A 13,261-nucleotide genomic window follows, 5' to 3' on the forward strand; every position below is an offset into this window, starting at 1 on the left:
CGGTCGCCTTGTCAAACCTTCATAAACAATCGCGTCTTGGAGAAGTGATTCAACTGACAAAGCACGTTACAGTTCAATAAGCCCAGCCTTGGTGAAAGTTGCTAATTGATTACTAATCCCCACAACATAACTAATGTGCAAAAAAAAACGGAACCGAGTACCGGGTTATCTCATAGAAAAGCGCAATAGGAATTGAAGGAGCACAGACTTAACTGTGGACTTTGCGAAAGGGAGTTCACACAAACGGAGAAGCGCCCATATACACACGCTCAGAACGCATCTGCGCTGAGTTCGGGATTTTACAGGATTCTTTTGACAAGGGATGCCTTTTCATTCACTCAGAAAGTACTTTAACCAGATTCGCAACATGTTGGATTGTTGTCATTGATGCGCTAACTAATCAACATTACAAGTTTGACAATAAATATCCAAGTGAATCTCGAGGAAAGGGATCAGTCTGTGTGAATCTACGCGCGGACCCGACGTTATACCGGAGAAGATAACGATGTCTGGATCTTACTGCAAAAGTTTATACTCCTTCAGCGGGGACCAACATCAGCAGGGTTTGACTTTTGAAGTTGGAGAAATCATAAAGATAGTTCAGCCGTTGCCTGGCGGCTGGTGGGAAGGAGAGCTGGATGGAGTCAAGGGATGGTTCCCAGCAAGTTATGTTCAGGTCTTAGAGGTAAGTCTGAATGTCCACTCTCAGATCAATAAATGGTGCAATGCCAATGGTGAAGCAAATGGCACCAAAATACCCCCCCCCCCCCTCCGTTTGAGTTTGGAGTGAAGCGTATACTTAGTATGACCTAATGATGTACGAGTCCTTATGATGCTTACTATATTACCCAACGAAATAACGTCATCATAAGGAGTCAAGATGTCTTTACACTTCAATAACACACTCGGATATTTTGACATTGTGTTAAATACGTATCCTCATAACCCCACATTCACACCCATGGCTGGTATCTTAACAGACGTGGAGATTTGTTTCAGAGATGAGGGTTTCAAACAGTTTTCCTATTGGTGTTCATCAGCTTGAGAGCTAGCCTCCCCGCCCCTGTCCACTCTTCTGAGGCCTCCACCACATTTCCTCATTCCTGACACATTCCATTGGAATTCTCAGGTCTCCTGCCTGTGTCTGTCTGCATGAGTGCACGGGGCAGATTACTGAGGGAACACACACGCGCTTGTGCGGTGTGCAGGTGAACACAAGGTTCACGGAAGGGCAGGGAAATCCTTAGCAAAGGACTGTCTTGAATCAGGTTTTAGCCAAGAGTGACAAGAAAACACAGCTAATTACTTGTTTTTATCAACAATTGGCAAAAGGAAATGGACACTAGCCCAATGTTCACACTCGCGGACACAGTAAATCACTGGATCAGAAATGAGATGGGAGTAGATCTGTAGGACGTGGGCTGGTCGGCTGGCCGAGGCAGCTGGTCCTCAACACACCTCAATCGGTCATTCAACATACCAGCTTGATGTGGTTGTGTAGCGCTTGAAGGGGAACTGCCAAATCACCAGTGACCCTGTAGTTCCAGAGCATGTGAACGTCCACCTTTTATCATAAAGGGTCAGATCTCTTGATAGATGTACATACAGGGAGGAATCTGGTACTTGGTACAGTAGTGTACATCTCTATTTTTCCAGATAAGGATAAGTGGGAAGAAGCTCTGACATGACCTGATACTGGGTGTGTAACAGGTGGAGGCTGCATTGAAGGAAACTACTTGAGTAGTTAGTTACATTGGCTCGGGTTTAGGATGTGTGTTGCACCATCAACCCCTCTACCCGTTCCACCACCTCACTAAGAACTGGATGAGAAGGAAACTCTATTCACATGTAAAATCAGATGCATTTCACCTCTATTAATGCAGGGACTGGATCATTAAAAACAACCTCTATTTGTTCAGAGCATTACTGTAAAGGAACAGGTCGTCTATATGACTGTGTGTGAGTAGTTACCATCAGCAATAAGTATTCAGCAATGTCTCTGAATAGCATAAAAGCATTTCATTTGAAACACTGACATAGAAGTGTGTAGAAACAGGAAGTTCTTCCGAATGAGTTACCAAATGATTTGCTACTAATGCTGACTTGGCTCTTGCATATAGATCTGAATGAAAGAACCACAATAGAAACTTCTAGTCAACCAATGAAACTAGCCAGGCATTTTCAGGGAATTCCTTTTGATCTCTTCCATCTGTTCTACATGAATTCAAACAAGAGGAAAACACACCTAGAAACAGTCCTATATGTCATCAATTCAGACCGAGGTGTTTTCAACGACAGAGTCAGGGGAATGTGTGTTTTCACCGCTGGCGTCGTTTACAGTGTGGTGCTTTGATCTCTGAGACACGCTCCATTGTCATCTTCAGCAGACAAGGCTTTGTTCTCCAAACAGTCTATTCTTCTTTTCTTTTTTTTTCTTCAAAATTTGATGAGTCGTTCAACAGAAAACCTGTCATCAGGCCTGTGCTCGCCTTGACAGACCCTCAGATCCGCACACTCCCCGGGAACCTACTTGTATAGATAGATACTGCCTTCATTTTAACAAACAAATACAACACAGAAGGCATTCAGTTCATAATTTATGATGAGATGTTCATAACTTTTATTTTTTGAATAACTTTATCTTTGTGTTATTGTTATGGAAGCTGGAGAATGTGTAATATCATTGGGCACTGCCGGCTACTTTCAGATGAGGAGTACATTAAAGGGGATGGTGATAATGAGCTATACATTTCCTGTTACTATAGCAGTGATCACTGGGTGAGGGATGACAGCTGTGTTTGATTGAGGAACTGTTTCCTGTCCTTCTTTTGTGTATTTTCCAAGCTCACTGAATGACCAAGAGAAAGAGGTAATGTCATTGATGATGTTATGAGATGTTTAGGACAGGGTGGTTAAAGAGGGGTTCCACCCCTAACATCAGTAAAGTGCTGAAATTTGTATTTTTCCATATCAGTATGAGTCTACCCGTTGTCTATATGGTTTTATATACAGTTGAAGTCGGAAGTTTACATGCACCTTAGCCAAATATGTTTAAACTCCGTTCTTCACAATTCCTGACATTCAAACCGAGTAAAAATTCCCTGTCTTAGGTCAGTTAGGATTACCACTTTTTTTAACAATGTGAAATGTCAGAATAATAGTAGAGAATGATATATTCAGCTTTAATTTCTTTCATCACATTCCTAGTGGGTTAGAAGTTTACATGCACTCAATTAGTATTTGGTAGCATTGCCGTTAAATTGTTTAATTTGGGTCAAACGTTTTGGGTAGCCTTCCAAAAGCTTCCCACAATAAGTTGGGTGAATTTTGTCCCATTCCTCCTGACAGAGCTGGTGTAACTGAGTCAGGTTTGTAGGCCTCCTTGCTCTCACATGCTTTTTCAGTTCTGCCCACAAATTTTCTATGGGATTGAGGTCAGGGCTTTGTGATGGCCACTCCAATAACTTGACTTTGTTGTCCTTAAGCCATTTTGCCACAACTCTGGAAGTATGCTTGGGGTCATTGTCCATTTGGAAGACCCATTTGCGACCAAGCTTTAACTTCCTGACTTATGTCTTGAGATGTTGCTTCAATATATCCACCTAATTTTCCTCTCTCATGATGCCATCTATTTTGTTAAGTGCACCAGGCCCTCCTGCTGCAAAGCACCCCCACAACATGATGCTGCCACCTCCATGCTTCACGGTTGGGATGGTATTCTTCGGCTTGTAAGCCTCCCCCTTTTTCCTCCAAACATAACGATGGTCATTATGGCCAAAGAGTTCTATTTTTGTTTCATCAGACCAGAGGACATTTCTCCAAAAAGCACGATTTTTTTCCCCCATGTGCATTTGCAAACTGTAGTCTGGCTTTTTTATGGCGGTTTTGGAGCAGTGGCTTCTTCCTTGCTGAGCGGCCTTTCAGGTTATGTCAATATAGGACTCGTTTTACTGTGGATATAGATACTTTTGTACCTGTTTCCTCCAGCATCTACACAAGGTCCTTTGCTGTTGTTCTGGGATTGATTTGCACTTTTCGCACCAAAGTATGTTAATCTCTAGGAGACAGAACGCATCTCCTTCCTGAGCGGTATGACGGCTGCGTGGTCCCATGGTGTTTATACTTGCGTACTATTGTTTGTACAGATGAACGTGGTACCTTCAGGCGTTTGGAAATTGCTCCCAAGGATGAACCAGACTTGTGGAGGTCTCCAATTTTGGCTGATTTCTTTTGATTTTCCCATGATGTCAAGCAAAGAAGCACTGAGTTTGAAGGTAGGCCTTGAAATACATCCATATAGGTACAACTCCAATTAACTCAAATTATGTTAATTAGCCTATTAGAAGCTTCTAAAGCCATGACATCCTTTTCTGGAATTTTCCAAGCTGTTTAAAGGCACAGTCAACTTAGTGTATGTAAACTTCTGACCCACTGGAATTGTAATACAATGAATTATAAGTGAAATAATCTGTCTGTAAACAATTGTTGGAAAAATTACTTGTGTCATGCAGAAAGTAGATGTCCTAACCAACTTGCCAAAACTATAGTTTATTGTTAACACATTTTTGGAGTGGTTGAAAAACAAGTTGTAATGACTCCAACCTAAGTGTATGTAAACTTCCGACTTCAACTGTACCGGTATGACTCTGGTGGTCATGACAACCTAACTGATGAACAGAAGTGGAACAGGGCACGGTGAATCACGGATCATGCCATTGAGTCATCAAGTCAAGTCATTGCTGATTAGTGCCAAACTAATTGAGGTGGAGCTTAATGAGGAAGAGATGAGGGAAAAAAGGATAAAGGAAATGAAAGCTGTAGAATCTAGATGAATGGACCAATTAGACACACCATTGATGACAGATTTCACCCAATGGAAATGGCTCTCCGGGGGACAAAGAATTTGATTGGTTCGAAGAATGAGTCATTAACATTTTGGTGTATAATAGTTAGTTACATATACAGCCATTTACCACGTTGGTGAGTTGGCAATGACCGACTATTACCAGAAAACAATTTAGTCTCCACGCTAAACTAATTAGCACTTTGGTGTGATGTCACTTTCCTTTGCCTAATCATCTTGAAGTAGCTCACAGCTTACTGTAAATGTATTTTGCTCATTTCCTTTACATGTATTTTAGCTAGCCTCTGTTCCAATCAAAACAGATTAGACTATAGGTTATAGTGTAACTTACTGGGTTTTGTGGTGTCCGTGCTATATTATCATTATTTGATTATTCCAATAGTTGCTATGGAATGGCATCCTGCATTCATCTCTCCTCAGTAGCCCACTCTCTCTCACACACACTCTCGCTCTAATCTCCAACCCAAAGACAGTCTAGTGTGATTATCAGCACTGGCGTGACTGAGGGAGCTGGCATGGTGAGGCAATGAGGCCTGCTATATTCTGTGCTGTGTGGGCATGGAGACCACAGTTCTAGTCTAGATGACAGCTGGGCAGGGTCAGCGTTACTGGGGCACCACTCCCATAACTAATCATGACGCCCCCGTTGCTCCTGAAATATGAATGTGGGTAGTGGATGTATGTGTAACCCCAACGCTGCAGATGGGCCTAAGATGGACCATCTGTAGAGACTAGGGTAGAGAGTTCACCTTGACTCTCAAACAATGACTAAATCATTTTACTTGTTGAGGTTTTCACATCTACTAACAGCAGTATGAGGCAGACCTTTTTCTACTGTTGAAATTAGGCATGGGATCTTATGTGAAGTTAATGTCATAACATGTGACAACAAGTAATGCAACATGTGATAACTTGATCACATGTGAAGTGTTCCAAAAACACGTTTCATTTTATTTTTGTAAGAGATATTATTTATCTCCATATGGCATATGTTTTCAAAGAGTCGTGTTTTAATGTTACACTTTCAAATGAATAAATGAAACCAGGCAATATACTGAATTAGCCAACTGATCTGATCTTATTCAACTGAAAACCTGTGTGTTTTTGGAACACGTGTGGAATTCATGTTTTTTTCCATAAGGGAACTTACGGCAGGTAGCCTAGTGGATAGAGGGTTGGGCCAGTAACAGAAAAGTTGCTGGATCGAAACCCCGTGCTGACAAGGTAAGACATAATCTGTCGTTCTGAACACGGCAGTTAATCCACTGTTCTCCGCTAGGCCGTCATTGTAATAAGAATTTGTTCTTAACTGACTTGCCTAGTTAAATATGAAAAATAAAAACCCCTCTCATTAGTCTTTTAAAGCCTTCCCTCAGTGGGTTAGTCAGCTGTGTTATGAAACCGTATCTGTGGTTGTAACTGGGCTAGTGTAGTGTTAGGACTCTGGGCTCCTCACACAGGGGGTAGGTAGATAGTCATTTAGGCTGGCATAATCCCCCTGTAGAGGAATGTGAGGGTCAGGGAGCTGCTGAGACCTACTGCCCCCCTACACACCACACTGCCAGGTGTTTCCCTGCCAGGAACATGGGAAAACTCTACAACTCTCTAACCACCACTCCCAATGCTGACGTCATACCCGTGGTAAACACTTTCCACTAAATTGCATATAATCTGATATTTATTCAGTATCATACCGTAGTTACTCGGACTACTTTGAATAACAACCAGACTGTTTGTTTACTCAGCTGTACACGGTAGCTGCAGATGAGGATTTTCCATGTTTTATAAAGGACATGAGTTACTAGGGTGTAGGTACTGTGTAGTTGCAGGCAGTTTGATATCTCCTACCTGGGATACTATTCAAGTAGAATGATTGTGTCTGTATTTCTTTGTTTGAGTGAATGAGTGAATACAATGAGTGAATGAGTGAATACAAGATATATGATCTTCCACTGTACAGCATGACCTTAGCAGTCAGTAGAGCCATTCCACATGCTGCACTAACTCAATTGTCTCGCGTCACTTCTGCAGTGTTATCAGTTAAATTTGTAAGGCTAGAGAAGGAGACCGGAGGAGGGATAGAGGGACTTACAAGGCATGGTACAGGTCTTGTGCAATCCACATAAACTGGTATGGGCAGAGGAAGCACAAAACGGGCTTTGTTGCACGTAGGGAGCACCCTAGCACTCACCACACACTGTCTGCCATTGTCTGCTTCCTTATGTCTCATAGCCTGTGTTTCTCTCTCATTGTGACTGAATGTGTGTCTAGTTTCTGTGTGTGTGTGTGTGCGCATCTGGGAATGTGGCTTCAGGCTCTCACAATAGCCCTAAACCAAAACAACCTCTTCCAAATAAAGACGTCTCCTACTGCCCCCATACTCTACAGCCCAAAGCAGAGCTCTCTCTCGCTCTCTGTCTCACTTCCCTCTCTCATTTCAGTTAGTCTTTCCACTGTACCCTTGCGTCTGCTAGACAGAGTCTTACGGTAGTAATGACTAAGTGAGCGTGTGTGACTGTGTGCGTGTGAGAGATGTTTCTTTCTGACTGTATTCCTCACACCCTGAGAGAGAGGCCTGGGCCCCCTAGCCGCCCGTCACTGGCTGAGTGATCTCACAGGGTTGAGAACTCTCTCCTCTTCTCCTTCGCAGCCTCCCGAAGTCTTGGGCAACAGCCGTTAGCTGGCTGCTCCACTCTCCATTGGGAGCCATTGTTGAACGGATGACGATAGATTGTGAAGAGCTCATATTTGCTGAGTCATAACCATGTGTGTGTACCAGAGCCTTTTATCTACATTTGAGGGGGAAATGTACCCTGACAGCATCCATATTTCCTATTGGCTTTTAGTATAGCTTTAGCATGGTCTGAAAGTACACATCAACATTCACCAGTCCTTCATCATTGTAATTACTGGTAGTGACCTATGAAGGCAAGTGACTCTGGGTATATAAATATGATGGTGCTGATAAGAGTACAGTAAAGGTATTTATGAGTGAATAATAGGAAACAGGCATTTCCACCATCAGTCACACCTCTGTTCCTCTGACACTGCATCTGCTGACTGGACAGGATAGGGTGGGATGGAGAGATCACAGTGGAAGAGAGGGAGAGATGCAGAGGCAAAGTAAACAGAGACGGTGTGTACCGTGCTACTATTTTTGCCATCCCTCATGACTAGGAGGTACCCTCTGCTCTGATTTTGTGTGTGTGTGTGTGTGTGTGTGTGTGTGTGTGTGTGTGTGTGTGTGTGCCAGCCCCTGTTTGTGGCTATATGCTGGCATGTAAATATATGCACATTGTTTGGCTTGTGGCTTGTGTTCACATCGTATCTCTGTACAGCCCAAGGCTCCTTCGGATGCTTTGAGGATGTACAACATTTGGGAGTATTGGAAAACTCCAAACATTTCTCATTGTCAAGAGTCATCGCCAGCGTTGTTTGCGACCTCAATGTTTCTGTATACTGAGCAACATGTACTTATTTAAACCACAGTTGAAAGAACTGTTACAGTTGGTTGGCCCTGGTGTACTGGGAACTTTCTTTATGTTCTCTGTAATGGCTTGATGTCCTTGGTTCATGATACTGTTCCACCTCTGTTCTGGCGTGTTGTCTTATACCTGGTCGCGTACAGGACACTTCCATCCCTGGCTCAACTAGAACAGAACCTCGTTGTTTCACATACAGACCCTGACCCTCATACCCCCATCTTCCTACATCCAGATGTTTGACTAGAGGTCACTGGAGGACAGGCTGAACACATATACACACACGCGCACACGCACACACACGCGCACAGGCACGCACGGGTGGGTGGAGGCTGCTGAGGGGAGGACGGCTCATAATAATGGCTGGAACGATCTGAATGGCATCAAACACATGGAAACCATGTGTCTGACGTATTTGATACCATTCCACCGATTCCGCTCCAGCCATTACCACGAGCCCGTCCTCCCCAATTAAGGTTCCACCAACCTCCTGTGGTACACACACACACACTGAGCTCACACCACCGCATGTCAGGAGTCTGAGTAATTCAGGCATGAGTAAGGGCAGCTAAGCTTTGGACAAGGACCTGACTGGTAATCCTCTGTTAAAACTCTGGAAGACCACTAATACTGAGGCTGCACATTTCTCCTCTCAGTCCATGAGTGGGCGACCTCCATTTCACAAACCTGCTGACCGTTCAGTATCTACTCAGTGAATCACCTACTTATGTTGTCAAACACTAATAAACTGATGTCAAAACCCAGATGGAAGTTGAAGAGAAACTCATAGAAAAATTAATTCTAAGACAGAAGCCCACAATTGTTGGTCTCGTTCTAAATGAGATTTGAATGACTTGCTGCAATTAATTTTTAAATACATTTTTTCCTTCAACTTCAATATTAGAATCTTTTCAATTAATCAAGCCAGAAGTTTTACATCTTTAAATTCTATTCATTTGTCTTGAAGACATTGATATGATATAAAAATAATTGCTATTGGGTGGTCTGAAACCCAATCTAATGTTTACACTATTTCTGGTGAGGCTAGGGAATTAGCCTTAGTACTTCCATAACCCAGTTTTCTCTCTTCTTGATGTTACTTTTAACAAAAACATGGTTAACAAATAGTGATTTATTTTACGCAGAGGTCCAGTCGACATATTTATTTATACAAAACTTTAAAAGCTGTATATCAAATGTCTCTGTGTCCATCCTAAATGTATAATTGAATTAGATGGATCCAAGAGTTCATATTCCTTGTTGGAAGCTCTACCACTTTCAGCAAACTTAAAACTTCTGACCCACTTTGACTGCTGTGGAGTGAACTATCCTTTTTAATGTTTGTTCTCAACATAGCACTTTCTCTCTCTTCCTCAGGTCTTAGCTAGCCTATTACAACTCAGGTGAAAGGGTAACGGCATAGATGAATGCCTCTTCGTACTCTCACCGACCTCCTCCACAGGCCCAGGGTATTTACAGCCATTTTTCCGAAGGGAATTTGACAAATGATTCCTGGTTTTCCAGGCGGGGAGCCAGTGGCACTGAAATGGAAAGCTATGAGCTGTTTAGTTTTTCCATAGTAAGAGATGCTGTTTGTGTTTTTGGGGTGTGGGAAACGTGGCTGTAAACCATCACAGGGATGTGTCCGTCATGCCATACATACCATGGACCACTCTGTTCTTATAATAAGCATGCTTGTTTACTCGTAGCCCTACTGGGGCTAGTCATTATTAACTAAGGTCGGGTGACTTGATTTGGTTATTTCAGCAAAAATGAATCAATGGCGTTGGCTTGTGTTGAAATGATCCTCAGCTTGAGCTTACGGTAACTCTCTTTATGACTTGGGGGACTGTACTAGGTTCTAGGTTTATGGAATAAGCGACGTGTCAAAGAAAATCAGAACGGAATAGATACTGTGTTCGAAACATGATGGCGGCCATGATTGTTGTGGCTCTACAGAACACAGACAGCCAGCTATTCACAGTGACAACCATGATTGTTGTTGTTGTTGCTCTCCAGACAGCCATAGCTGAAACCATATGTTCTTAGCCAGGGGCTGTTCTGGCATCCTGTGAATGCAGAGCCACAGGCAGTCTGGGGTTGTCGAGGTTAACCATCTGGCATGGTGCATTATTTAATGTTGCGTATGCCGGGACAAGCTGGCTCCATGTGCTGTCAAAGTTCCTAGTTCCCAGCACACGTAGGTGCGCGGTGCTCGTTCCCTCACTCACTGCATCCCCATGTGCCTAATTGTGGCCTGAATCCTAACTCCCCATTGATATCAATGCATGGTTCATATGAAAAGTTCATTCAAGATGTGTCCTCTCCCAATGTTGTGAAGCAGGGTTAGAGATTTTACATTGAGGTCCAACACGTTTGTCATTATTAAAATGGTTGAGCCCAGTTCACAGAGCCCATATACTCTTTGAGCGGTGATTTACCGACTGACAGTTCGAAGACAAATTCACTCAGTGACCGTGTTCAAAGACAGTCAATGAGATATTGCCGTCTAGAAAACAGACCATGTCAATGGGGTGAACCAATGATGTCCTCTTTTCTTGAAATCAATGTCCTGACTGAGTACAGCCCACTCCCATCTGTCTTCCTCAGTGTTATCTGCAGAGCAGGAGAAAAACCATGGTGTCACCTTACTGATAAGACCAAGACGCGACCCAACATTGTGTTACACATTCCCCAGCTAATGTGGGGTTAAACCATGTCAGTGGACTGTGTGTGTGTGTTTCAGACGTATGGAAGCAGACAAGGAGGCAGACTTTTTAAGAGGAAGTGAACAGACACTCAGTTGGTGTCTCGGGTTTCTACAGGAAATTTGCTTTCGGTGACGGTCACTTTCACTCAACATGATCCCTTACAGTACCTCTCTTTTTATTTGTTTTCATGCGAGGAGAAAACAATGGTGATTTGACCCTTGTTGTTTGGGTGTAGAAACACAAAACACTGAAACTGCTGCTTTTGGTTTACTCCTTTTGTTCGTACATCTTGGTTGCTCTTTTATGACATCATTCTGACCACTACCCCCATCAGGACAGCATGCTCACTTACACTCATTCATTCATCCATCCCATTTATTTATTTTTCTGTTTCGAAATATTATACGCCTCCATTTCTTAATAAATAGAGGAATATCCAAGGTTAGTTAAGTAAATACATTTCTGAAGGGTGGATGTGAACATGTATAACACAGTGACCATCAAAGGAAGTGCAATGCTGTCGTGTTCTGTATAAGTCACCCAGGGTTGACTCTGCTTCATATTCTCCATCCTTGTGGAACCAGCAGCAAACCTCTCATCTTCTCTTCTCTTTTCCTGGAAAGTGCTGAATGAAATGAGTTAATTCTGAGAGGGACAGAAAAGGAACAATCTGTCTTGAGGGACAGTTTCTGCCTTCAATTATATAAATGACTCCTGCAAGTTGGTGATGTCATCATTTGAAGACTAAGCAGCATGGATTCTTATTCCCAGCATTAGTGAGGGAATGTGCTGATGTGTTTTTTGATTCTCAGAGACATTTTGTGTAATATTGGTGATTCATTCATGTTAGACCCTATTCCTCCCAGATCATTATAACATTCTAGAATGCTGACTCATATCCCTTTCATAGATTAAAATGACTAGTTGACTATTAAATCAGAAACAATTGTGTACAGGTTGTGTCTGATTGTTAGGATGATGATGCATTTTTTTTTTTTTTACTTTATTTAGCTAGGCAAGTTAGTTAAGAACAAATTCTTATTTTCAATGACGGCCTAGGAACAGTGGGTTAACTGCCTTGTTCAGGGGCAGAACGCCAGATTTGTACCTTGTCAGCTCGGGGATTTGAACTTGTCACCTTTCGGTTACTAGTCCAACGCTCTAACCACTAGGCTACGCTGCCACCCCATGCATGCATGTTAGCGCTGAAAATGTGTTCCATAGCAACTTTCCAGCATTCCAAGTTGATGGAATTATGACTGGTCAAATATGTATGACTCAAGCTGCTTGCATTGCCTGTTACTAGACTCTAGTTTAGTGGTCAGGAGGGGTGTGGAGGCTTTTGCTCCAGCCCATCACCAACCAACAAACCAGACTACGCTAAGCATGATCTTGATGATTAGCTGAAGAGAGGGATTAGATGTATTTAAAGGTCATTAAGAATAACCGTAGTAGGAGGTCTGTGAATGAGCTTATATGATGTTGGAATACTTCAGGGCAATTCCACGTTAACAGAGTTTCACTGAGACTTTTTCACTTTAAAGGCCCAGAACAGTAAAAACGTGAGTTTCTTGTGTTTTTAAACAGTGCTTTTAAGAAAGTATTCACCCCCCTTGCCTGAATTCAAAATTGATTAAATATTTTTTTTTCTCTCAACCATTTACCCCATAATGACAAAGTGGAATCATGTTTCATTTTTTTTCTTCTGTTTTATTAAAAGTGAAATACAGAAATATCTCATTTACATACAGTACCAGTCAAGGGTTTGGACACACCTCCTCATTTTTCTATATTTTTACTATGTTCTACATTGTATAATAATAGTGAAGACATCAAAACTATGACATAAGTCCCGTGTGGCTCAGTTGTTAGAGCATGGTGTTTACAACGCCAGGGTTGTGGGTTCGATTCCCACGGGGGGCAGTACGAAAAAAAAAAAAAAAAAAAGAAGTATACATTTGCAAATGTAAGTCGCTCTGGATAAGTCGTAAGTCGCTCTGGACATAACACATATGGAATCATGTAGGAACCAAAAAGATATATATATATATAAATAATATATAAATAATATATATATAATATATATATATAAATAATAATTTTAGATTCTTCAAAGTAGCCACCCTTTGCCTTGATGACAGCTTTGCACACTCTTGGCATTCTCTCAACCAGCTTCACTTGGAATGCTTTTCCAACAGTATTGA

At 42.2% G+C, this 13,261-nt stretch overlaps 1 protein-coding gene and 1 non-coding gene across 2 annotated transcripts in view; both read left to right on the top strand.

The window, feature by feature from the left end:
- The first annotated feature begins 211 nt into the window (after positions 1-211).
- Positions 212-13,261, top strand: part of gas7b (growth arrest-specific 7b) — a 52,877-nt gene continuing 39,827 nt past the window's right edge. The window contains exon 1 of the mRNA XM_014179549.3: positions 212-685. Coding sequence (XP_014035024.1) covers positions 506-685 — 180 coding nt within the window. The 5' untranslated portion in view covers positions 212-505. The remainder of the gene's footprint in view (positions 686-13,261) is intronic.
- trnav-uac (transfer RNA valine (anticodon UAC)) lies at positions 12,907-12,980 on the top strand. The gene has a single exon. It is a non-coding gene; the product is annotated as a tRNA-Val (tRNA).

This window comes from Salmo salar, chromosome 28 (assembly GCF_965601325.2).
Source record: "Salmo salar chromosome 28, fSalSal1, whole genome shotgun sequence".
Lineage (NCBI taxonomy): Eukaryota > Metazoa > Chordata > Actinopteri > Salmoniformes > Salmonidae > Salmo > Salmo salar.